Source organism: Apis florea, unplaced genomic scaffold (assembly GCF_048593485.1).
Source record: "Apis florea isolate Af1SG1 unplaced genomic scaffold, ASM4859348v1 contig_3170_pilon, whole genome shotgun sequence".
Classification (NCBI taxonomy): domain Eukaryota; kingdom Metazoa; phylum Arthropoda; class Insecta; order Hymenoptera; family Apidae; genus Apis; species Apis florea.
In genome coordinates, this window is record NW_028256714.1 from 1,415,769 (window position 1) to 1,443,686 (window position 27,918).

A 27,918-nucleotide genomic window follows, 5' to 3' on the forward strand; every position below is an offset into this window, starting at 1 on the left:
TTCTTTTTAAACAATTTCTTCCTCTAATTTTTTACGAGTGACGGCCGATGACTTATTTATTGCGATTCAGAGATTAGATGAAGATGGAAAAAGTGACGAAAATATTTATATGGTAATCGTGGACGAAATGAGGATAGGATACTTTATAAAATTTGTTCAACCGACTTGATACTATTGATTGAAAACAATGGTTAAGATTAAGCGAAATTGTTCTTCATTATTCGTCGCGAAATATATTGGAACGTTTGAAAAACGTGTAGTAAAATAAAATAGCAATTTTTTTAAAATTTAAAATTAACTTTATTAACTGTATATTTTATTCCTGTTTTAAACGAATTTGTTATTTCTAATTTGGTACGTTGTTTTTATCCACTCGATGATAATTTCGAATGGCAAGTTAAAAATTGCTCGAAACACACGCACACAGGGATGTTTATCTTTGTAATTCGAAATTCTTCGTTTATTGTCGTTGCTCGTCGTTAAAATTCTTCGAGTTTTCCTCTCATCTCGGCGAGAAGAAATACACGCGGCCTGATTTATCTTGTTGCAACAACAACAATTCGTTTCGTAGATATTACAATAACTCGACATTAAAAAGATTTAACCTAAAGTTAATTGAAATTATTGCACTTATAATTTTTTAAATTTTAGCACGCGTAATCAGCAGAGTAAGATAAAAATAAGCTTCTCGGCTTGAATTCAGAGATCGATATTCGTGAAAAACGTTAATAATAAACGTAATAAAATTCCAAAGAGATAAAAATATCGAGAGTTCCAATTTCGATTAAAAATAATACGAGTTACAAAATTTCTTTGCTTCTTTGTAAAAATATTCGAAGCTAGACGCGCGTCTTCATTCGTTCGATTTAAATTTGTCACCACGTCTCGCGAATATGAGAATCGTTTGTACTTCGAATTTGTTTGGAAGATTTTACAACTTCTCGTCGTCGATCGAAGAAACATGACGAAAAAGAGAGAGAGAGAGAGAGAGAGAGAGAGAGAGAGAGAGAGAGAGAGAGAGAGAGAGAGAAGAAAAGTGTTCTCAACCAATGGAAAGGCAATATTTCTATGGAGAGAGAAATATGTTTTCAAAGCTTGCCGAGTTTTATTAATTTCTTCCATCGAGTCTCCACGAGTGTTTGAAAACTTTCCTCCCCCGACGTTCGTGGTTATTTCGAGGCAGCAGAATACACATTTTACGACAACTGTTTCGAAAACTTTCCCTCCTTTCCACGAGATCTCCTTCTCCATTGAACTTATTTTTTTCCTCAATCTTACGTTTTTTTTTTTTTTTACGCGTTTCGTCACGAAATTTTCTCCTCCTCGTCGAATACCTCGTCGAAACTTGTCCATATAAATGTAAAAATATTCGTTCCTATTTATAATATCTCGAAAACGTTTCAAAATTGTTTCACAATTCGATCATTCAGTCGTACAATTGGAATCGAATCAAACAGTTAACTGCATCTTTCGAGATAAATCATCGAAAAATGAAATTTTCTTCTCGTCGAAACTTGTCTCTATAAAATATTCGTTCCTATTTATAATATCTCGAAAACGTTTCAAAATTGTTACGATTCGATCATTCAGTCGTATAATTGGAATCGAATGGAATCATTAACTGCATCTTCAGATCATTGAGTGGATCACCTCGATTTTAATCATCGAGTTCGTAAACATCGAAATAAATCGAATCGACGAGGATATCGATCGGGTCCTCGTTCGAGGCCATCGAAAGATCGTTAGATCCCAAAGTGATCGAGCACGTTCCTCCATAAATTTCATCAGATTCGATTCAATTTAATCCACCGAGATCACGATTCCTGGCCCGAGGAGGAATAATATCTAACAGTTGGAAGAAATCGGGAAGGCTAAAACTCTCTCTGAAATCACTATTTTCGAATTGTTCGATAACTGGTTGGGTCTCCAAGTACGACACGATTCTGATAGGCTGACCCGAATTCCAAGTTCTATTCCATTCTACCATTCTCTGGGCCAAGGGGTCAAGGTTCTCCAAAGTGAATCGACTCGAGATGCGCACCCTCGAGATTTCGATACCCGATACCTCCTATTTTTAAAAACTTTCTGCATTCCCTCTGTATTCCCAAACCTCTCTCTCTACTTTCTTAGTTAGTTCTCTACTTTCCAATCAAAACTTCTAGCTTATATATATATTATAAATCTCGATTCGATGTTTGAATTAACGATGAATGGAGGAGGTGTTCGAGGAGATCGTTAAATACATCATGTTACGCTTAATTCTTGGATCGATAGCTTTATCGATTCTCGTTTTTAGAAGCAAGTATCGAATCTATTTAGTGAAAAGTCGAATTGCAGATCGTCGACAGAGCAACGATAAAGTAAGCACAAAGTAAATAAGGAAAATTTTCTAATTTTCCAAGTTGTTCCTTCACGGCACGAAACCACACCTATTCACCCGTTTCTCCATTTCGAACGAGTCCCGCATTTCGAACTTGATTCGAGACTTGACGTTCGCATTTTAACTTGAGAATAATGTCAAATTATCTTCTATAGATACTTGTCAAAGACTCGTAAACTCGAGATCGCTGTTATCCTATACCGTATTGTTGCTGCCATTGGAAACACGTCCTCCCCCCTCCAGCAATAACGAGCGTGTGTGTTTGTTGGACGAGTGCCAAACGTTTCCCTAGGATAACTGCTAATGATCCTCCCGGTTATCGAGTCGAGCATCTTTGCACTCTATCTTAAACCACTCCGATATTTTTTCCCCGCCTGTCTATTCTTCTTAACCGCGTATGAAATTGTTTCGCGATCAGAGCTGGGCATTGATCCAAAAAGATAACTGGATGAAGTTACTTCGAGTAAGACTTGCTTAAGTTGAGTTAAGATTTAGGCTCGTAGGTTTTTTCAATTAGATTAATGGAAAGAAACAATTAATTACGCTCTGTTAAATACTGAATACTGAAAAAAACTGTTCTAACCTAATTCGGGCTATTTCACATCAACCACGTGATCAGAGTTGGGCATTAACTACGTTGAAAAAGTAACTAGATAAAGATAACTTACTTCGAATAATATTTATTCGTATTATATACTTGATTTCGTGTAACCTTGGTTGTTTGCTCCAATTATTATTATTATTATTGTGTTTTGAACGATAAATTATTTGTTCGTAACTTCATCTAGTAAATTTTAGCCTAACTTGGTCTGTTTTCACATCACCCACGATCACAATTGGACATTAACCCATTTAAATTAATTAAGAATAAAATTACTACTTTAATTTGTTAAGATTCTTGGAATAACATTTATTCTAATAGATGTTAATAGTTGATTTCGTGTTAATCTCGACCGTTTGGCATCGCAATTATTTGTAATAATTAACTTTATAACTTCAACTATTAAATTTTCACGACCCACGCGATCACGATTGATCGTTGAGAAAGTTTAACTAGTTAAAAATTTCGAATAAAGGTATTTCAAGTAATTTCTTGTTAAAATATTTAAATAATATTTATTATATTTCCAATTATTACGTTTCGAACAAAGAAATTATCAATTTATAAAAGCAACAAGTAGATATCAAGTATCAACTTCTTCCTCTGAATCTGATTTGCCCTTTCGATCATCAGATTTTATTTATCGATTAAAGTTAAGCAAAGATAATCGTTGTGAAAGAAGTCGATTAATATTTGGCGTTGGAAACTTTTTATGTTCTCTGCGTAATAATTAGTTAAAAACTCTACAACTCTGTTTAATTATATACACCGTCGTGTTTGATTACGTTTTAATTGGAGGAATTTCCTTAAAAAAAATAAAATAAAATAAAAGTAAAAAAATCCTTGCGATCGATATTCGCATATATTCAGATCGGGTTTTCACCGCTCGATTTATCAATTTTTCGGGACGTGTCACTCTTCTAACAACGAGGATCAACAACGGGGTCAATTTTAAACCCGTGAAATAATCCCTCGATCGAACGAAATCCGATATATATCATTATTTTATCTAGTTTCGAAAACAAGCAACTGGAATTATACCGGATTATATTCTTATTCCAATCAATTTGCAATCTTTCGTGGCTGAACAAACTTTCAAAATCCGCGAAATTAAGAAAAATACACGTGGATGGAGGGTGTCCCAAAAATATCAAAGGTATCGTCGAAGGTTCCTTAATTTCTCGACTTTAATGGAGGAAAAAAAAAAAAAAAAAAAGAACTTAATTCGTGTTTATCACAGTTTGATTCTTCGTGAGTCAAGTTTTATTGATCGAGCTGGGCAAAATGAACTAATCTCTCCTTAATTTTTTTTCGATCGTGCAACGAAAAATATATCGTTTTTTCCTTTTGCCAGAGAAAAACGAGCACACGTGCTTCAAACTCGTCTGAATTTTTCTCGAGATTTCACGTAACGATATTCGGAGAGGGAAAGGAAACAAGGATCGTAAACATAAAAAAAATTCTCGCGCTATGCGGTTTAACGGAATTAAACTGTAAAAAAAAAAAGAAATGCTTAACTTTTTGATGCGTGCCATCATCCACTCATTCTTTAAAACTCTGTTCCGAAGAGAGAGAGAGAAATATGCTCGAACAGCGGTGCACGGTTGGAGAAATAAAGAAAGAAAGAAAAGAAGACGAGCGAAGAGATGAGAACGAAGAAGAAGGAATAATAAATGAGAGGAAGAAAAAAAGGTGTTGGAAAGTGGCGCGTTTCGAGAAAGAAAAAAAAAAAAAAAATATAACTCGTTCGTTGGAAAATTATTCGAGAACGTTGGTTGGATAACGAGTGGCATGGATACTTATCGTCGGGGGAACTTACCGAGCGAGATAATGCGCGTGAAAGGAAGCGCGTTCGGTGCATGGCGTGGAAGACGGGTGGAAGAAACGCTAACGACTCCTATAACTTCCGGCGGAAAAGCGGGAGTTTGGGAAAAGAAAAAAGAGGAAGGGAAGGGTGGGATGGGAGAGGAGGAAAAAGTTGACGCGATCCAAATATCGTTATTGCGCATTTTATTCGTTCTCCTTTGTTCCTTCTCGATTTGTCGTTGCCACCACTGTTTGTGAAGTAGTAGTAGTTCTTCGTTCGTCCGCTAGGGGTGCTGGCAACGATTCTTCGATTCCACGGGCCTTGTAATCGAAGGAACTGTTGTCGATTCTTCTGTTTGGTCGAGCGATGGTCAAGCGAATGATTCGATTGATTAAAATTGTTTTCAATTCTTCGCTAGAAAATCTTACGATTAATGATCAAAGCTACGATTCAAAGGAAAAGAGTGTTGTAATATTAAGAAGGTAGGAATTATTTTCCAACAAAATTTTCCCATCAAGCTGAAACAAGCAACTCTTCGATTTTCCATTAAGGATTCGTCCTAGAGGCGATAATAATATTCAAAGTGTTTCGAAATTTTAGACAGATGAAAGATATGCGCGGAGAAATTATTCAAGCAATTCTTAGAATTACAATAATCGCAGATACGTGAGCGATTCTAGAGGAGTATACGGGATAACAACGTGGAAATTGCTTCGAACAAAATCGTTGAAACATCAATTCCTCCGCTAGAGGCAATATTCAAAGGCACTCGAGCGATCGAGATTCCCCGGCTTCGAGAAATTATTTTTCCAATACGAATACGAATATTAATTTGTTCTCTTCGTTTTTAGAAGAAAAAAAAAAAAGAAAGAAAGTACGCTTGCAACGTGTACAATTTTCCAACTTCGTCGAACGGAACGCGATTTTATCTAATCCCTCCTTTTGGATTCATCGTGGAATGAGCGAGTTCGTCTCTGGGAAACCAATACACAAAGAGGTCGGGCCAACTTTGTTAAAGGTAGCCCGCCAAATTCCTCTCCCTAAGATTCTTCCTTTCCTTTTTATTTTATTTTACGTATGAAGTTAAAGACTCACGAATGCTTTCAAATTCATTAATTTGGCCCGGTGTATTTGCACGAGTTATTGGATCGAACGATACGTTGTTTTAAAGATTGTGAACGATGGAAATCGTTCGAGCAAGATGGAATATCGATGACACTCGCTTCGTTTGAAACGAATAGTAAATTAATCTTTTAAACGATCAATTTTTCATGTTCGAAAGGGAAATATTAGAAAGAAGAGGAGGGTTTAATCGCGCTGGTGGTGGTAATCTGGGTGGCGCTGGAACCGGAAACGCGGCACAATGGAGGATACATCGTCGGGTATCATGTGATCGCAGGAACTGGGAGCGGAGTCGATCGTGCGTGATCCGTTATTATTCACCGAAAACTACGCCTCCACCTTTTCTTTCCAATGTTATTCCATCGTCTTTCTTCCACTTTTCTTCTTTCTTTTTTTCTAATCCAATCCCTCGTGATCGAAACACAACTTTCCATCCATTTTCGATTATTTCCATCGAGCAAGATGGGATATCGAATTCAATCGTTCGACGACACTCGCTTCATTTGATAGGAATTAATCTTTCATACAAATCGCCCCCAATTTTTCTTTTCGTTTTAAATATTCTTTCGACATGCGAGGGAAAAAATTCCGTATTCTTCCTCCTCTTCTTCTTCTTTTACTATTCATCGAATATGAATTTTCAAAGCTGATCGCGAGGAAGAAGGGAATTTCGGTTGTTCTTTTTCCTCGAGAGAATAGTGAATAAATAAATAAAATCGGGGATTACACGATCCAAGCGTGGGATACGCGTCTCGATTCGAAATAACGCTATCGAAACGAAATAGCCGTTCTCGAGGCTGGATCCAATCGAGGCGTGATCGATTGTTCAGCGCAAATTGCATTTCCTTCCCAAGCTGAGGGACATCCACCAACTATTGTAATACCGATTCAAAAAGAACGTCATTATCTCCTCCTTGTGTTTGTCCCTGGTTATTGGTTATCACCCGCGAAACATAAATTCCAATTAAACGTTGGAGGAGGAAAAAGCCGATAAAGCGAAAATTTCCCTCTTCTTCATTCGACTTTTAATTTTCTTCGCTCCTCATTTTTCATTGCTCAACTCGAAACTTTTCATGCTCGTTACGTAAAATATATCCTTTATTCCCTACCGACATTTCGTGTATACCTATTCCTACCATAAAACCACCGCCGCAAAAAAACATTTGTATCTTAATCTTAGAAAGAGATTTTAGAGCTAATTGGATTCGTAAAGTAAACAGAAAGTTGTGAATATTGGGTTGTATCTAGATTATAGAAAAAGTCATATGGCGACACAGTACACTTTGTATACAAGAAATTGTAAAGGAAATTTCAAAAACGGTCATTTGCCGTGGCAGGTTTAGCGTTAAAGTAAATTATCTTTCCGACTTTGTTCGAAAGAATTGGAAAATTTCGAACGCGACAAGAACGAAAACACGAGGAAATTAATTACCAAGATGTGAAAGGAGAGGAGGAGGGGACACGCGCGCGGAGATAATTATCTCCCTTCTCGCCGCCGTGTCGTCCATACGCCGTTGGCGTTTTCTTAACTTCATTAATTGGCGTCGCGGCAATTTGATGCAGCCGGATCATTACAAGTTGAGCAACGCCATTACACGATACACGTGCGCCACGCTCGCCAACTTGGCCAGTTTATTAGTCGAAGTAAGGCGACCGTCTTATCTCCGCCAATTTTTCCTTTCCTCGTCGTCCGTCCAGAGGGCGGATAAAAGATCCGCGATTATATCGAAAAGGGAAAAGTTGCTCCGTCGTTTTCAACTTTTCTTCCTTCTTTTGTTTCTTCGAATCGATTCTTCTTGGATTCGAGTTCGGTGATTATTCGAAATTGTTGATTGTAAAATGTTTGTTCTAAAATTTGTCTCAATTGCAATTGTTTTTCGAGTTGAAGGAATGCGTCCAATATTTCTTGTCGCAGAATGTTATACTGCATCGACTTTTCAAGATATTCTTTTTTTCAGAAATTCAAATATCGAGCGAATGGAATGGATTCGTTCGGTTCGTTCGTTCTTCCCTTTCTTTTACGGTAAACATTTAAAAAAAAAAAAATAAAAAATAATTCTGCCTCTCCACAAGAGACAACAAGCGAAATTGATTTCGAGAAATTTTATTTTCCACTCGTTTTACCTCGCTTTGAAAAGGATTCAATCGAAGGATTCACGAACGATCCATGATTAATTCGATTAATTAAGGATGCGATCTTGACGACAAAAGGCTTTGTCATTTATATAAAGAGAGAGGTCGGTTCTTCTTCGTTTCCGGGGAACGAGAGAGTTTTTTTTTTATTATAATGTTTCGCAAAAAAGAAGAAGAAGAAAGAAGAGAAAAAACGAGGGCGGAAGTAATGGTCGACGAATCGTCGCTCCCCCGACGAGCCGGCCGGTAATTAATACCGAGAAAGGATTAACGAAGGATACGCGATGCGAACAAAAATAGGGGAAATCCCTTTTTTTTTCGCGCTGCTCGCCTCGCCAAATAAAATCCTGGATTATCCTCGAATATTTTTAACCGTTTGTGCGATTTTTATATACGTTCTCTCTCTCTCTCTCTCAGAGGAGAACGAATTGCAATGGGTAGTTTCATTGTTTGGGATAATGTTTCAGTGAAATTGTATATTATTAAGTAAAGATTAAGTAAATAAGACACCGATTCAACTTTCTCTAAGTAAGGTTAACGTTCGTTCGGGGATTGTTATTGAATCCAAGCCAATGTAAGTTTGTAATTAGTTTTCGTGGATAAGATAGAAGATAATTTTCAGAGAGAAAAAAAAAGGAAAAAAAAAGAAACAATAAGTTTTTTTTTCGTTTAGATCTTTGAACGAATCGAGGGTAACAATAAGTGTATGGCAATTGATAAACAGATGTGTGTGTGTGTGTGTGTTTTTTTTTTTTTTTTTGCGTAGCATCGTCCATTTATCGGTGGATTTGGTTAACTCGAACGGGTACAAATGAACTGGTTTTTTAGCCAGGATGCCGTGAAACGCGGCCAATTTTCAACGGGCTCGCAACTTTCACTCGTTTTCACTTGGTATAAATTCAGATCCGGATGTCTAATGGAAATTGATCTCGATCGAAAGAAAAATCGATGGAAAGTCGATCGATAATTCGGAATAATTATTTTTCTATGATCGATTACATTTCGATTAAGTCGAAATAAATTTTCATTTCCTGATTTAACTGTTTCATCGTGTCGAGTAATCATAAAGATTCTTCTGAGGATACTTTCAATCCGTTCTTTCATATTAACATTCAGTTTCAAAGCGTTTTAATAAATTTTCAATTCGCTTGATCTCAATGATCACAATTCTAAACGAAATTCGATTGTTCAAATAGAAAACGTAGTTGATGATTAAATTTTTCTTCTTCTTCTTCTTCTTCAATTTCTATTTTTCTTCTTTTCAATTCATAATTAATCTTTTAGGTAATATTTCCTTAATTTCAATTCCTCGAAGCACATTTACTCCTTCAATTCGATCTCAAAATCAAACACCTCCAATTCATAATCCTTTCTTCAATTTGATCTCAAAATCCAATACAAAATTCAATTTATAACTATTTCTTCACGTTGCATCTCCTTCAATTTGATCTCAAAATCCAATACTTTCAATTCGTAACTACTCCTCTTCACGTTGCATCTCCTTCAATTTGATCTCAAAATCCAATACTTTCAATTCATAACTACTCCTCTTCACCTTACACTCCTTCAATTTGATCTCAAAATCCAAAACTTTCGATTCAATAATCATTTCTTCACGTTTCTTCAATTCTCATTTGATTCATTTCATTCTCATATCACTCCCATAATTCCTCAAATTACGATCATCCCTTCGCGTTCCATCCCCTTCAATTCGATCAATTCTAAATCGATTCACTTCTTCACACAATCCTGACCTTTCTCATCTTTCGATCTTCCACAAAGTTCACTTCCAAGTTCCAACCTCGAAAAACCAAACCTCTCCACCAGCCCCACAAAATCTTCCTCCAACGAATCCGCGTTTTCCCTTCCATTTCTTTCCTTCCCTCGCTCGAAATCGGACGCGTTTCCGGAAATGCGTTTCGAGGGATGTGCTGCGAAGCATCAGGTGCTCGGTTAAATCGCGGCCGTGAATGTCAACGCGATCGCGTTACACGAGCGGAGGGAGTTTAAGCGTCCTTCTTCCGCCACGTCCAACAACGTTTCCTCCTCTCCCTTTTAAATCTCTCCATCTCCTTCTTTCTCTTCCCTTCTTTTTCCTTCCTTCTCCTCTTTCGCTTTTCGAGGGAAAGCGTACGTTTGAGATAAGAGGAGAGGAATTGGATCGATCGTTTGTTGATTAAAATTTTTAATAACGACGAATACGAGTGGAAAAGATCGTCGTGTGCAATTCTCGTGTGAATTTTCAAATTCAACGCGATTGAAAAATGTTTGGAAAATACCGAGAGAGTTTTATCGAGAGTTTCTTAGAGGAATCGTATAATAAAGCTGCAGAAAATTTATCACGATCCAATTTTAATGAATCATTCGATTTCAATTCGAATATACAAGTTTTTTTAAATTCGAGACGATTCGCGCGAGAAATACAACAGAATAATTATGTGTTTTCCACGCTGTACTTCTCGTTTAGGATATTTCTCGTTTATTTTCTCGAAATTTCTCAGAACGGGTTTAAATGGATCCCCGTTGGATTGGAAGCAATAATGATCCACGATCAACCATAATCTTCTCGAGCGAATTAAATTCCGGTTACGAAATGTGAATTATTATATGTTATACGTGGATTGAATGGAAATTATCTCAATCCGTGTGTTACGTGAACAGATAATAACAAAGAAATTTTCCATCATCTCCTTATCCAACATCTCGAGCATCTAGAAGAAGCATACTAACCAAGCGCCGTATACAGCAAATACAATTTAATACTTTTCTCAAATTAATTAATTAATGAACAATTTGCATTGACAAAAGTCAGAAAAATTAATTAGTTTAAAATTTCGCTTCGCACAACAATCTATTCCTTATCTATCGCGATGAATAGCTCCTCGTGCAATCTCCATTGCGTTATTGCCGATATAAATCGAGAAGAATTAAACGTATCCACTTCCATAAACGTTTCACTTTCATGAATGAAGAAATCGCGAGACGAGATATATATATATATATATATATATATACTCAAACCGATTAATCGAATCTGTCGCTGCAACAATCGTTTCGTTTCGTAGATTGGCGAGGTAGCGAGCCGCAACGGTATGCATTAAGAGAGCAGTGAAAGCGGCTGGTCGCATTGTTCGCCTACGTGTTTCCCTTATCCACCTGTTCGCACCATTGTTTCCGCCACGCTCCACCCCTCGTTCCTCTGGGAAATCGCTTCTCTCCTCCACGAGGAGACAATACGTGAGAAGATGTGGATCGATACGGCGAGATCGATCCGGCTGTCGTTCTCACGGGACACCCTGTTGTTGTATCTCCGAGGCGACTTCCTCTCGAAACACATCGAGAATTATTCCTTCTCTGCATTACGTTTGCATCGTTTTATATGTATAGTTGCCTCGATGATTTATTACGAGATTTTTAATTTATTTCTTTTTAACGCGTGAGTTATGTAAAATAAGTTAGTTAGGTTAGGTTTTACTCGTTTGATTTCGACTCGAGGAGAAAGGTACGATCGGTAAGGTAGTTTATGTTGGACCAATTTGAAAAAAGTGGTTCGATGAATGATAATAATGATTGGAAATAATTGTGCGACGCTAAACGAGATCGAGGAGGTTGCGTGAAAAGTAATTATTTATTTATTTTTTCGAGATTTTTAATTTAATTTTAATTTCTTCACCGGCTTAACTTTGATCGTGGGCAGATGTAAAATAGAGGTTAGGTTAGGTTTCGTTTTATTCGTTTGATTTCAATTCGAGAGGATCGGTAAGGAAGTTTACGTTGGACGAATTTGATAGTCCAAGTTGCTTCGATGATTTATCCTTCGATGAATAATAATAATAATAATAATAATTGGAAATAATACTAAATATTATTTGAGTATTTTAATAAATAATTGTTTGAAGTAACTTTATTTTTAACTGGTTAAACTTTTTCAACGAGGAGATATAAAATAGATTGGGATTAAGTTAGGTTAGGCTTTCAGTATTTGATTTCAATTCGAGGAGAAGTACGATCGGTAAAGTAGTTTATATTTGATTAATTTGAAAAAAAAAAAAGGTGGCTGATACGTTTACGTGGGCAATAAGGGGGAAAATTTAATGATCGAAGTTACGAATAAACTTACTTTCGTAAGTTAATGATTAACCAATTTTAGATTATGTTCGCAGTATTTGAGATATAAAAATAATACGCTCGGTGAGATAGCTTGAAAAAGAGTTGGCCACGTATTTTTGATGAGTAATCGTATTGCAGGAAGAAACATACGAGATATTTTATTCGTAATTCGAGCGTTTCTGAAAGAATATATCGGAGAGAATCGTGTTGTAGAGAGAAAAAAAAAAAAACAAGTTGATCCCGATTCGAGGGGAAAGAAATATTCGTAATAATATTTTCTCCTCCGAAGAACAGATATCTTCTTCCGCGATTATATTCGATTTCAATTCAAAAATAACACGGTAAATTTTACAAGAAACGATATCTTTATTTATTTTTACCGATCTTCTCTCCTTTAATTTATAATATCTTAATATATATCATCGTTTCTTTTTTCCATCCAGCTAAATAATTCACACACGCGTCGGATAATCGAAACGATAGGACGAAAGAACGGTCGTAAATCAAACGAACGGAATAGCGAATCCCCTTTTCGCGACAGCGAAAGAAAAGGGTGTCGGAAGTATGAGCGCGGGACAGGTTTTCCCAACTGGCGTGCCGCCAAATCACTATGTAATTTACTGTCTCCATTTTGCTTACTTCCGTACGCCGGTTTCACAATGCGTTTCTCGGGGTTGAAACTGGGTCAAGAATAGAATTCGAAGGGAAAATACGAGCAACGTTTCCACGTTTGTATCGTTCCATGAATATTCACACCGATCACGCCAACTTTCCATAAAGAGAATTGAACGATAAAACGAATTAATCCTCCAGTCTCTTTCTTCCCCCAATCACCATTCTTATTTCTTTCGAAATTGTACATCGAATATCCCACGAATATTACGAATCGTATCGATCTATGTATATAAATAATTGTTAAGAAAGGAAAAATTATTTTTCCTGTGTTGATTGTCTTGAAAGAAAAGGTTGAACGATAATTTTCTTTTTTTTTTTTTTTTTTTTTTTCCGAAAAATCATAGAAGAGAATACTCGAAATACTGGAAACAACAATTTTCATTGTAAATCCAAGCATGAATAATTGACCGTAACAGTTTCCTCCGGACGCATAAATAGATTGTCTGCTCTCCGGATATCGTGAATCTCGTTTTTCACCCTGCTCGCCTCGTTTACATGGTTATTACTAGATGTTAGTCGCGTGTTATTAGAATCAATATTTTCCTCCGTCGGGCAGATTGCAATGCGTCACATTGTAGATTCTTGTTGCATCATTTAATACAATATACTTATTCGATCGAATTTGACAAATTCCAAATTATATTCTGTCCATCTCAACTTGAAACGTGCAGCATGGTCCGTCCAAGAATCGACTATTCTTCGTTGACGTGGAAACATTGTAAAGATTTGGAAGAGAACGTTTGTAAAGATTCGAGTCGAGGCGGTAATTTAAAAATCGTCTCGTTCGATTCGTTGGAAAATATAATCGATCGAAGCCACTCGAAGCATCCCGAAATACGCACGGGAAAGGGAGAAAAACACGGGCAAGTACGAAAATGTCCGTCACTCCGGCCGAAAATAAACTCGGTTTCGGTGGCGGCCATCCCATCTATCACCTTCCTCGCACTCGCTTAAAGCTTCATCGCGCGCGCGCTACTAATCACACGAGCTTAATTTAACCTGTATAATCCACAACCGATTACGGCCGATAAAACCTGCATAATTAATATACCCGGATTAGATTTATCCATGCGCGGATCCAATGATCGTGTTTTCAACTTTTTCCAAATTATTTCTGTCAATTATGAGCAATGTGTAAAAAATATTCGAAATTATAATTTCTTTTTATTGAAAATTAAGGGCGACGATTGGTTTAATATCATTTATTTTAAATCTAAATAAGCACGACTATAAAGTAAAATGATACTCGTTTAAATCGTTCGATCAATCTGCCAATGATCGATTCGAAGCTGAACTTTTGTGAATTATTTGTGTATTAATTATGAATTCGAGAAATTATAAAAAATATTCGAAAATATAATTTCTGTTTAATTTAATTTACTTTTATTTTAAATCTAGAAAAACGCGAATAGAAAGTAAAATGAAATTCGTTTAAATCGTTCGATCAATCTGCCAATGATCGATTCGAAGCTGAACTTTTGTGAATTATTTGTGTATTAATTATGAATTCGAGAAATTATAAAAAATATTCGAAAATATAATTTCTGTTTAATTTAATTTACTTTTATTTTAAATCTAGAAAAACGCGAATAGAAAGTAAAATGAAACTCGTTTGAATCGTTCGATCAATCTGCCAATGATCGATTCGATGCAGAAAATTTTGTAAATTATTTGTATTAATTATGAATTCGAGAAATTATAAAAAATATTCGAAAATATAATTTCTGTTTAATTTAATTTACTTTTATTTTAAATCTAGAAAAACGCGAATAGAAAGTAAAATGAAACTCGTTTGAATCGTTCGATCAATCTGCCAATGATCGATTCGAAGCTGAACTTTTATAAATTATTTATATCAATTATGAATCCGTATTTTATTCGAGCAATATATAAAAAATATTCGAAATTATATAATTCTTCTTTATTGAAAATTAATGACGAATTAATTTATTATCTAGATACTTTAATTTCAAGTCTAGAGAAAGGCGAATGAAACGAAATAAAATGCGTAGAAGATTCGGAATTCCAAGATCGCTCCATCGATCAAACCAACTATTATCGAACACGAGAATTAGTAATCCGCGTAAGAGAAGAGAAATCGAAGAGAATCTCCTATTAAATTCGGCAATTAATCAAACAAGAGAGCGGAGCGAGTTCTTCTTCCCGCAAAACCTCGAAACCCCTTCTCCTCCTCCTCCTCTCTCTCTCTCTCTCCGGATGATCGGCTTGATTAACTCGATTATCGTTCCCCTTCTTTCTCTTGTTCCAGGTGCGCACCTTGTTCGTGAGCGGCTTGCCGATGGACGCCAAGCCGAGGGAGCTCTATCTGCTGTTCAGAGCGTACGAGGTGAGTCCCTCTCTTCCTCTTCTTCTCTCCTTTCTTAACGGGAGGGATGAAAGGAAAAACGAGATTTTTAATTTTTCTTACAGATTTTTCACATCGAACGAAACTTGTTTAATTAATTTTTTAAATTTTTCACACAGAAGGTTGCTTCCTACGATGCGATGTTTGCGTTTGTTCGAGTGGGAATTAAAGTTGTAGAAAAAAAAAACACAGAGAATATCTTTTTTAATTTTTCTACGAAAATTTTAACACTGAAAGTTGCCTTACGTATTTGATAAGATTTGAACGAAAATTGGATTCGATGGACAAATTTGTTAAGAAATCGAATAGAACTTGAATAATCCGAAAATTCGTATCGTATCATCCATTTCTCAAAAATAATCGATAATTTTAAACCAACACTGTAATTTTGGATTATTAAATTTCATAACCTCGCAAATTGAATCAGATTGTTGCCGATTAAATTTCCTCGTTACTTTTTTTCTTTTTTTTTTTTTTTTTCGAATCCATTTTACGCGGGAAACAAGAGATCGAAGTGAATGCGAGGTGAATCCGTACGAATCGTCGAAAGAGACCAGATAAGGGTTCGAACAAGGGGATACGAATCGTGAGTTTTCAGGGAAACGGATTATTCCATCACGTGATTTCGTCATCCTCGAAATTTTCCCACGTATCGATCGAGATTATTACCAATAATAAACTCAAGATAATAATAACGCTTCTTTTTATTAATTATTCTTCTCATTCACAGATTAAAAATACAAATTTTCGAAGATTAATGTTAACGAACTTTTCTTTTTATCGAATCTCCGCGATTTTCCACAATTTTTCCTGATTAATCTCGATTTTCTTAATTCTACGAAATCATCGACCGCTTATCCTTTTTTACCGAGCGGTTGGTTTATACTACTAGGCAGGTACAAGTGGTATAAATCGTTGATAAAGTGAAAAAAGAACGAGCAGTATTATGGGTTGACAGCGAATAAGTAGATTTAGACAGACATTTTTTACTCGTTATACTTACTCACTATTAATTCATTCGTTATTTCTAAATCATTCGTTTACTCAACTTTATTGGATTTTTTATTTTAATTTTATTTAATTTCCGTCAAATAATATCTTTCCTTCGAGTTCGAGTGTTGGCCGTTACAACGAATAATAATTATTAACTTGGAAACGATTTATCTATCGATTTTTCCATTCGATTTCCATTATTTTCGATTCCAATTATTTATCACTCGATAGAATAACGTTATTTAATCTCTCTCAAATCTCAATGGTTCGAATCGAATCGAATGAAAACATTCTGTTCCAAGCCTCTCCTAGGAGAATCGAGTATTATATACTTGGTGAAAACTGTATCATCGTTAATACAAATCAGGCCTAATCCATTGGAGAGGGAGATATCGTAGAATTGGACGCCGAATTAAAGGCCGGCATGACAAATGGAAACAACATTTTAATCGAATCGCGTCTCCCTCCGTTACGCTGATAAATATTGGCTAAACATAGCTTGATACTGGATTCCAACTATCCGCGCAATTTACTTTTATTTATTCATCGTGCGATTAATTCCGTTTCGAATTTCCCTTCTATGCATTAATACATTGTTTAAAACTTAATTGAAAGATTAATTATTGGAACGGTATAGAAACGATTTGTGAATTTTATTAAATTTCCTTGTTGTGGGAGGAGATTAATTATTACGAGAGAAAAAGGTTGCATCATCGTTATCGTTGGGATGAAATTAATTAATGCGATACAAATTGATTTTTAATCGAGGGCAATTTGTCTGTTGATCGATAAAATTGCACGTATAAATGTGTACAATCGTATAGGCTCGTTGATCGTTATAGATAGGTAAGAGTAAATCAACGATGAGACTTAAAAATTTATATTAGAATTGGAATTTTAATAAGCAGATCGATCGATAGATCGAAGATTATTAATAGTGGTGATATGCTGGAGACATAAAGTTTTATTAATAAGGTTTATCTTGATTTTATAATAGAATAAAAAGCATATGAAATTTGAAGCACGGATCGTTTGAAAATTTATGATATAATTTTATATTAAAATAACACGATATCGATCTTCTTGAAATCTTTTTTAACTCCATGATAGAATCACGGATAAAGAATAATTTCAAAAATTGTAATAATTTTTTTAATGAAAATCCATCGAAATGGATCGGAAAAAATACATTTTCTAATCTCTCTTAAATTCTAATAATAATAAAATTATTTTAAAAACACTTTGAGAACATTGAGAAGAAATGCAAAATTGAAAACTCGAGCAAGAGGACTAATTTTCAAAATTAATCCTCGTACAACTTACTTCATTAATGATCGATACCAATCTTCTCTAAACCTTCCGTAATAAAATCAAAGCGTTCTAAACTGGCGAGAAATCCAAAATTCAAAGCACGAGCGAAGAATAACTTCGAAAATTAACCCTCGTACAATATTTCATCAATAAAAATTCATCAATAAATCGAAAGAATCGCATTTTCTCCAAATTTTAATAAAATCAGATGAGAAATCCAAAATTCAAAGCATGGACGAAGAATAATTTCGAAAATTAACTCTCTTACAATATTTCATCGATAAAAATTCATCAATAAATCGAAAGAATTGCATTTTCTCCAAATTTTAATAAAATCAGATGAGAAATCCAAAATTCAAAGCATGGACGAAGAATAATTTCGAAAATTAACCCTCGTACAATATTTCATCGATAAAAATTCACATAAATCGAAAGAATTGCATTTTCTCCAAATTTTAATAAAATCAAATGAGAAATCCAAAATTCAAAGCATGGACGAAGAATAATTTCGAAAATTAACCCTCGTACAATATTTCATCGATAAAAATTCATCAATAAATCGAAAGAATTGCATTTTCTCCAAATTTTAATAAAATCAAATGAGAAATCCAAAATTCAAAGCATGGACGAAGAATAATTTCGAAAATTAACCCTCGTACAATATTTCATCGATAAAAATTCATCAATAAATCGAAAGAATTGCATTTTCTCCAAATTTTAATAAAATCAAATGAGAAATCCAAAATTCAAAGCATGGACGAAGAATAATTTCGAAAATTAACCCTCGTACAATATTTCATCGATAAAAATTCATCAATAAATCGAAAGAATTGCATTTTCTCCAAATTTTAATAAAATCAAATGAGAAATCCAAAATTCAAAGCATGGACGAAGAATAATTTCGAAAATTAACCCTCGTACAATATTTCATCGATAAAAATTCACATAAATCGAAAGAATCGCATTTTCTCCAAATCTTGCATAATAAAATCAGAGATGAGAAATCCAAAATTCAAAGCATGGACGAAGAATAATTTCGAAAATTAACCCTCGCATGATACTTCGTTAACGAAAAGTTCACATAGATCGAAAGGATCGCATTTTCTGCAAATCTTCCATAATGCACTACACACCGTTCTAAATTCAAAGCACACGAACGAAGGATTCGTATTCGTAAGAAAAATTAAAAGAAGCCCACTTTTCTTCTTCCATATTCCATTTGTTATTAAAAAAAAAAGAAAAAAAGGAGGAGGAAGGAAAGCTTCGTCGATACGAAAAAAAAAACGAAAATCTTCTTCGCATAATATCCTCCCCCCTTTTCAAAACTCGACACAATCGCAGGATCGCGGAGCAGTTCTCGCGCTTCCTCCATATTTGAAACCTCGACAGTCAACTCAGAACAATCCCTCTCTCCCCGTTTTATCGTTAAAATTGTCACGTCCACCGGGATATCCCCTGCCTGTCTGCCTGCTGACACACACACGCTCCCCACAGACGGAACCTCACCCCGTCCTCGACACCGATGCATCCACTTCGATCTCCACCTTTCGCCTCACCTTTGCCCCCATCCAATCGATCGTCCAGAAATTTCATTCCACCACAAATATTTCGCTCGATGAATGAAACGTCGTTTATTTATAATTATTTGTCTCGTTTTGGCTAATCTCCTGCGAGGTTCCTATTCCTCTTTGCGTGCTCATTCGTGTGCCGTTTTTCAAGTAAATTTTCAAAAGAAAACCTTACTCGTCGATGTGTTTTACCTTTTCTTTTTTTTCCTTGAGTCAACTCGGTTAAGCGAAGAGGTCAAGATGCAATTAGTCTTTTCTCGCGACATTTTTTCGTGTTTCTTTTCCTTCTTCTTCTTCTTCTTCTTCTTCAAGATTTGTTCTTTTGTATTTTAGAGAAATACAATAGAAAGATTGGTGTTTAATTTAAGGGGTTAATAATCGAAAGATGTTTAACAGATTGGGGAAAAAGTACAACGATTGCACATCGTTTTGATGATCGAATGGAACGAATTAATTTGAACGTTACGAATATTCGAATCGATTATTGGAGAAGATGTTCAATCAATTTGATCCGCCGAAAATGTTTTTGGAAAATTAAAGAAAAAAACACGAACGAAAAATCAAATAAAACGCCTCGATCGAAATTAATATCCGACTTGTAATTGAGACGTGTCGAAATCTTGAACGTAGACAAAAGACATATACGCGATTATTTGTCTGAATATCAATAAAAGCTAATTATATATCTGTCTGAATTAAACGTGGACGGAAAATCGTTCAACTTTCTGCCTCATCGGAGTATGATCGCGCCAACAGATAAGAGAAAGGGCGGGAAAAGAAAAGGAAAAGCGCGACATTTGATCGAATCGCACGGCATATATGTTTGATTAAATTAACTAATTAAATCTGTAGCGTGTTTGAACTTTTTGAATTAATTAATTCACCGGCGTGGAAATAATGGAAATTAAAAGGAAGGAGAGCGACATTTATTTGGCACGGTGATATAATGGTTGGTTGAACAGAAACAGTAATTAATGGTTCTAATGCCTAAAAATCAAAAATTTAGTTTCTCTATTTTAGAAAAATTGTCCAAAATGTTCTATGTTACACGACAACTATGAATAATATATTTTAAGATTATATTGTCAGGCATAAAATCACGCGAGAAAAGTAGGATAAAGTGGTCGCTTATTTTTTATATCGAAAGGCCAAAGGTGAAACAGTTTTAGAAGCTTTAAATTTAATAATAAAATTTATCTTTTGGGAAAAAAATCATTTGGACAGCGAAAAGAGCAACATATTTCTCGAAAGAAATCGAATATATCCACGGATGAGACAGAATCAAAAAATAAGCGAGAAAAGAAAAATAGAGAGAATGAAAATCTGTAATTCGGTTGATTCAAATTTCTCGGATCGATTTATTTGCAATTACGTTTTCATTAATTCGTTTCTTCGTCCAATTTTACTTTTCGCCAACCATCTACCAATCCAAATAACAAACTTCGTACAATATACAAAACTCATTACCAACTCGATCCCCTTCGCATAACTTTCCTCCGGAGATAACATTTCCACCCGGAGATATCAAATATTTACAGAATTTATCTCGTTCAACGAACAATATTCCGATAAAAAAATTCTCGTTTCCGCAAGGATAAGGGATAAAATCTAAGGAAGAGAGAGAGCAACTCTCGCTCGAGCAGAAAACTCGTGACCGAATGCTCGACGCAAGAAACAATCGATTCGCCTATTTCGTTGCAGAAAAATTTGCGCCGTAGCAAAAATCGCCACATCGACTTTTCAACGTCGAACGAAACGAACGTGCACGAATGTAATTCAGGATTGGATGAAATAAAACCGATTCTCCCCGATTTGTCATTTTACCGTGGATTTTTGCATATGTCGCAGGTTTCTAAAAATTATTGAATTTGATTAAATCGGTTGATTAAAAATATTTCTCCGGAAATAAATAAGAATTTATCGCGTAATTTACCCAGAAACTTGATTAAAAACGTATTAAAATAAGGGAAACTTTGAACGGCTATATCTTCGAGGATAGCGACTTCCGGTCAACGAGTGAGAGACCATTGGAAGCGCCGAATCTTGCTCTTTAAAACGCTTCCTCGTTTATCTCGATACAACTTTCGGTTCCTTAGATATCCTCGTGCAAAGGAAAGGATATTTCTTAATCATTTGCCTTACACCCGATTAAATCCTATTAAAATTAAGAAAACTTTGAACCGCTATATCTCCGAGGATAGCGACTTCCGGTCAACGAGCGAGAGACCATTGGAAGCGTCGAATCTTCCTCTTTGAAACGCTTCTTCGTTTATCTCGATACAATTTCCGGTTGCCGAGATATCATCGTGTAAAGGAAAGGATATTTTTTTTCAGTATCGTACTTGTCGCTGTACTCGGCTCTCTCTCGTCTCTGACTGACCTATCCCAAATTCCAAACAAGTGACAGACACGATTCCTGGAAGAAACGTACGAAGATACTCGGAAGAAGAACGTAGCACGCGTTTCCAAGAAAGATAGATAACGGCGGCCCATTCATAATCTTTGGACCGTTTCAAGAGGTATGAACACTTCGAGTCCTTATATCTCGGCAACCGATCGAGATATCGGGATGAAACAAAAAGTGACTTCAATCACGCACGATTTCCTCTATTTCTCGTTTAAATAATCCCTCATAGATTAAAATACGTAAAATTTTCATTTTTTTTCTCCCGTTTTTTTTTTCTCACGAAAAACAATTTTACAGTTTTATATATTTAGAGATTTACAGAGATCTCTTTCTAAACTTTGAACAAATTTTTTTTTAAACTTTAGAATCGGTGGATTTCAAAGCGATACGAATTTATCTTTTTCGATAATTCTTATTAAACTTAAAATTCGTTGAAAGGTAGATTTCGAGGCCCTCGAACCCTCTATCGATCCCTGTTCTCTCCTCGATCGATAGGTCCTCGATGTAAATGGTATTACCGAAAAAGTGGTATTTTCACGATATCGACGCGCAAGTTTACGAGCGTGCACCTCGAATGCAATACGTTTACCATCCTCCCCCCTCCCCCCTCTCATATCTTCCATGCTTTTATATAAATTAAACGCTGTTTACGAAACGATGAATTGGCGTTCCTCTGAAGATGGCGGCGCTGCTCTTGGGTTAAACGTTAACACGTTCAAGATTGATGGTTTTATCTTTCGAGATTCATCTCGTGCATCTTTATCTATTTATCTATTTACAACTATTGTGAATGGATGATATTCACAACGATGTTATCGATATACTTTTTTACAAGATAAACGTGTCTGTTCCCTCTTTCGATTGTTTTTCAACGTAAAGAAATACGTAATGAAATTACGGCATAAATTGCCTTCGATAAAATATTCCTTCGATAAGAGTGGAAAATTTACTCTGCAAATATTATCGTCGAACGGTGATGTGTGTATCGGTGTATGTTAAAGGTTAAAGGTGATTCCGTTTCAAGGAATCGTGTCACGGGTACGCGACATCTACCGAAGGATAGATGTCCACTGGAAAATTTAACGTAGCCGATTAAAACGGGATCGATCGAGAGAAGGGAGGGGGGGGCATTAAAATTCCACCCTTTGATTATCCAGATTATTCTTATTGCGACACCAATTTTTCACCAATTTTTCCTTCTTTTTTTTTTCTCCTTTGCAGAAGAAATAATTGATGCGATCAAAATTAAACGGATAATTCAGTTTTCTTTACGGTTGATGAAATATTCTTCCCCTTCTTTTTTAATTGCATCTGCTTTCTAATTATCCCTCGTTTCTTTCCTTTCTTAAGGAAGATCAACAGGGATATTTAAAAAAAAATAGAAATATAAAGCAAGAGAAGTAGCCGCGATTCCAATTGATATTTATACCAGCGATTAAACGTGACGTAAGAAGTGATTCGATTATCTTTCGAATTGCAAACTCGCGTGAATTCACGCGTGAAATTTGTGTGAAATCGATGACACAGTTTATAAATAAGGCAAGTTTGTACAAACAAACATCGCATTAACACTCGTTGACGATACTCGTTTAAACAATCGCGAAGATGGAAACAGCGGATGCTTTTAGCACATTGAATTTCACTTGCGATGAATTTTAATAAAAATTCTCTTCTCGACGATCATCATTTATATTTATTCCCGAATAATAACGAAAAATGAAATCAAATTATTTTTGTAAAAATATCATATCCATCCTCCTCTCTAGCCTTGTTAAAAACAAAGTATGCAAACGATCCACCATTTCACAAGCAAACTCTGTTTCTTTAAACATCCATTTCACATAACTTCAATTCCACGTGTAAACAGATAAACACTTTTATATTTCTATTTCTTTAAAACAAACCTATTCCCAACCTATTAAAAATATGCATGGAAAAGCTATCCACCAATCTCAATATCACAAGCAGATTCTTCTTTCTTTAAACCTAACATTCATTCTTCTCTCAATTTATTAAAAATAAAATATGGAAAGGCTATCCAACGATTTCAATATATACAAGCAAACTCTGTTTCTTTAAATATCCATTTCTCATAATTTCAATTCCATTCACATATGTAAAGAAATAAATATTTTATTCCTATTTTCTTAAACCAACCTATATACCTTTCTCTTATTAAAATATCCTTGGAAAAGTCATCCACCAATTTTGATATATAAATTCTATTTCTTTAAACCTAATATTCATTCTCTCAATTTATTAAAAACAAAATATGGAAAGGCTATCCACCAATTTCAATATATACAAGCAAACTCTGTTTCTTTAAATATCCATTTCTCATAATTTCAATTCCATTCACATATGTAAAGAAATAAATATTTTATTCCTATTTTCTTAAACCAACCTATATACCTTTCTCTTATTAAAATATCCTTGGAAAAGTCATCCACCAATTTTGATATATAGATTCCATTTCTTTAAACCTAATATTCATTCTTCTCTCAATTTATTAAAAACAAAATATGGAAAGGGCATGCACTAATATCAATATACACTCTATTTCTTTAAACCTAATATTCATTCTTCTTTCAACTTATAAACAAAATATGGAAAGGCTATCCAACAAATTCAATATATACAAGCAAACACTGTTTCTTTAAATATCCATTTCTCATAATTTCAATTCCATTCACATATGTAAAGAAATAAATATTTTATTCCTATTTTCTTAAACCAACCTATATACCTTTCTCTTATTAAAATATCCATGGAAAAGTCATCCACCAATTTTGATATATAAATTCTATTTCTTTAAACCTAATATTCATTCTTCTTTCAACTTATTAAAAACAAAATATGGAAAGGCCATCCACTAATATCAATATACACTCTATTTCTTTAAACCTAATATTCATTCTTCTTTCAACTTATAAACAAAATATGGAAAGGCTATCCAACAATTTCAATATATACAAGCAAACACTGTTTCTTTAAACATCCTGTTTCTCATAATTTCAATTCACACGTGTAAAAAACAAATAAACATTTTATTTCTATTTCTTTAAATAAACCTCTAATACTCATTCTCCTCTCTCAACTTATTAAAATATCCATCAGTATACAAGCAGATTCTATTTCTTTAAACCTAATATTCATTCTTCTCTCAACTTGTTAAAAACTGTCCATCAATTACAAGCACGTTATATTTCTTTAAACTTATAATATTCATTCTTCTCTCAACTTATTAAAAACAAAATATGGAAAAGGCCATACAAGCAAACTCTGTTTCTTTAAACGTCCATCTCTCAATTCCATTCACATATGTAAAAAAACAAATAAACACTTTATTTCTATTTCTTTAAACAAATCTAATAATACTCATTCTCCTCTCTCAACTTATTAAAATATGGAAAAACTATCTTAATATACAAGCAGATTCCATTTCTTTAAACCCAATATTCATTCTTCTCCCAACTTATTAAAAACAAAATATGAAAAGGCCATACAAGCAAACTCTGTTTCTTTAAACATCCATTTCTCATTCAATTCCATTCGCATATGTAAAAAAAAAAAAAAAACAAATAAACGTTTTATTTCTTTAAATAAACCTAATACCCATTCTCCTCTCTCAACTTGTTAAAATATGCATGGAAAAAGCCATCTATCGACTTCAATACATACAAACACACTCTATCTCTTCGAACAAACCCACTCTTCTCTCAACATTACATATCCCGAAAACACACCAGCAACTCGTCAACAACACGACTTCTTCACCCTTCTTTACTTCTTTACAAATCACAGCAGCTATTGTTCCACGCAAAACGTTGGGTAACCTGTCCTGTAAATTTACGACCACCATCCAACTTTTCAGAATTGAGAATTATAACAGCTCCCCCGCCAAGATTCGGGGGCAATAAAGAAATGGCGGATATTTTCTCTCGTGGAAAACAGAGGCGGATATTTTATTTCTCGACGATAATCCACCGATTCCACTCGAAGAGAAAGATACCATTGCCAAAACGTTCGGCATCGTCCCAAAACAATCGACTTCTCGCATTCTCTGGAATCTCTCCACCACGCATTTCGACACTCCACGCGACAAACTTTCCAAAGTTTCTCTAAAGCCTAGCCTAACCTCATCCTAACCTTGCCTCCGATTTTTCTTTTTTTCCTTTCTTGTTTGTTTTTTCCATCTCCTTAAATTTCGCTGTCCAATTAATTGAGGAAACGAATCGAAATATGTGACTAGAATTATTTTCTCAGTTATTATTTAGAAACTAAATAAACGAAATTCCATAATTATTATTTTCTTCGTGAGCAAAATAGAAAATTTCCTAAATTATTAATTTTTAAAAATAGTAAGAAAAGAGAGAGAATCCGTAGAAATCTTATTCGATTTTTAACTTACGAAAAATCGTGTTAAAAATCAAAGTTGCAAAATTTCACTATAAAATAATCCCTAAAAATTTCCCATTCATCACCAACTATTTTATTAAAAAAAAATAAGAATCTAGGAAATGTTATTTTGATGAACAATATTAAAAATATTAAAATCTAATTTCAATAATTTAAAACGTAGTATCTGCATATAAAAGAGAAGTTGAGAAACGAAACGATTTTCGATCTTTTCGAGTCGGATGAATGGAGTTTCCTAGATCTTCAAAGAGAACGGTTGGAGCAGATTCTTTGGAAAGGTGAAAACTCGTCGAGGGAAAATGTGATAATTAGATAATGTGATTGGGAACTTTTTCTGAGATTTGAAGAGATTAGAAAGAAGGAAAGGGAGGAAAGGGCGAATAGATTTTCTAGATTTTAAGAAACTAAAAAGGGATTTTTCAAATACACGTCGAAATGAAAATTTTCAGAGGTAGAAAAAGTTTTGACCGACTTATCTTTATCTTCTGTTGCATATTTTGGACGATTGCGAGTTTGTCTTTAAAAATCGAAGGGAAAGGACGATGAACGAGGAGAAATGATTAGAATTGTTGCGAGAAAGAGGATTGAAATAAGGGATATGCTTACAGACTTGTATAAATTGTATAATTATAACGGCTATTGAAATCTCAAGATGGTTGCAAGGATGTAAGTACACAAGCTTTGTTCAATGGAATGGTTTTTATGGGAATAGAAAGCGAGGAAGGATGTGGTTGATGAGGAATAATGAGTTTCTTGGGAAGCAAGATACGATTTAATCAGCTGATATTGTCCAGCCTTTTATGCTCGAAAATTTCTATCTTAATCCTGTCCTCCTCTCCTTTTCTTTCTCACTAAAAACACCACTTTCCAAAGTTAATTACGGTAAAAATAGGTGGGGGGAGTAATCAACTTTTCTTGCTTTTCTTGGCAAGCATTGTCTTCGAATGCTCACCTTTTTTAAAATTTAAAATTAGTACGTACTTTTTTTTAATAGCAAATTAATTTATCGACACTTTATCGCATATAAAACGTTTCCACCGTTTCAAAAATAATATTTCTGCACAGTGTAAGGAACATACTTTGTACCTTTTCTAACATTTTCTTCGTAACAAAATATAAAGTTTCTATTGAATCGAGGAATAGCAATAGAAAATTTATTTAAAAAAAATTTCTAATTCTAATCGTTTCGCGAGGAAATTTTAGAGAAATTTTATTTTTCAATTTTCCCGATTGAATAACGATAAGGATTAAACGTGAACATTCTAATTCTAATCGTTTCGCGAAGAGATGCGAAAAATTTTTAATCGAAAGATTTTACGATTTCTTTCTACGCGCAAAATTTTCGATCCTCAATTTATCCCCTCCACGCTCATATTTATTCGCCGAACAAACGAAATGGCATTTCAATTTAGATATTTTTCCCATCCCATACCCGATACTACATCCAAGCTTTTTAATTTAGCCAAATGGCTCCTCGATATGGCCGTTCGATCGAATAGATTTCACAATTGAAGACAGTTTATCCGCGGATTTTCTCTCTCTCTCTCTATTCAACCACCACGCGTCTCATTCCTTTTCAATCCGCGAGAACGAAGATTCCTCTCGGTCGTTTATTTATTATTATTATTCTGGCAGTCGCGATCGAATTATGCAAAAAGGACGGGCGGACAAAGCGAAATAAAACGGCGGACACGTGTTAAAATCGTGCGTGGAAACGATTGTCGAAACACGTGCGTTCAAAAATAAAGGCGTGAGAATTTTAAGACACATTGGCCCACCAAGTATGTTTCGCGGGGACAGAGAATCGGAGTGGAAGCCAAAAAAATCATCGATTCGAAATTTAAAAATACGTAATGCGTTGATGATGATATTTTGGTGTGTGAATTTTTTTTTTTTTTTTTTTGAGAAATTTAATAATTTTAACCTACGTCAAAGCTAATCATCGTTCGAGGATTTTATATACGAAATATAATGGATCCATATTTTTATCGAGGTTGAAATTAAGAAGAATTTTTTAAAGTCGAGAA

General features: G+C 34.7%; 1 protein-coding gene across 11 annotated transcripts in view; it reads left to right on the forward strand.

The window, feature by feature from the left end:
- Positions 1 to 27,918, forward strand: part of LOC100865386 (protein couch potato) — a 146,390-nt gene that overhangs the window by 52,485 nt on the left and 65,987 nt on the right. For 10 of the 11 annotated variants that reach the window (XM_086910236.1, XM_086910228.1, XM_086910232.1 and 7 more), the window contains one exon: positions 15,098 to 15,175. The exons of the other annotated variant lie outside the window; for it this stretch is intronic. In XM_086910236.1, coding sequence (XP_086766362.1) covers positions 15,098 to 15,175 — 78 coding nt within the window. The remainder of the gene's footprint in view (positions 1 to 15,097; positions 15,176 to 27,918) is intronic. 11 annotated transcript variants of the gene reach the window in all.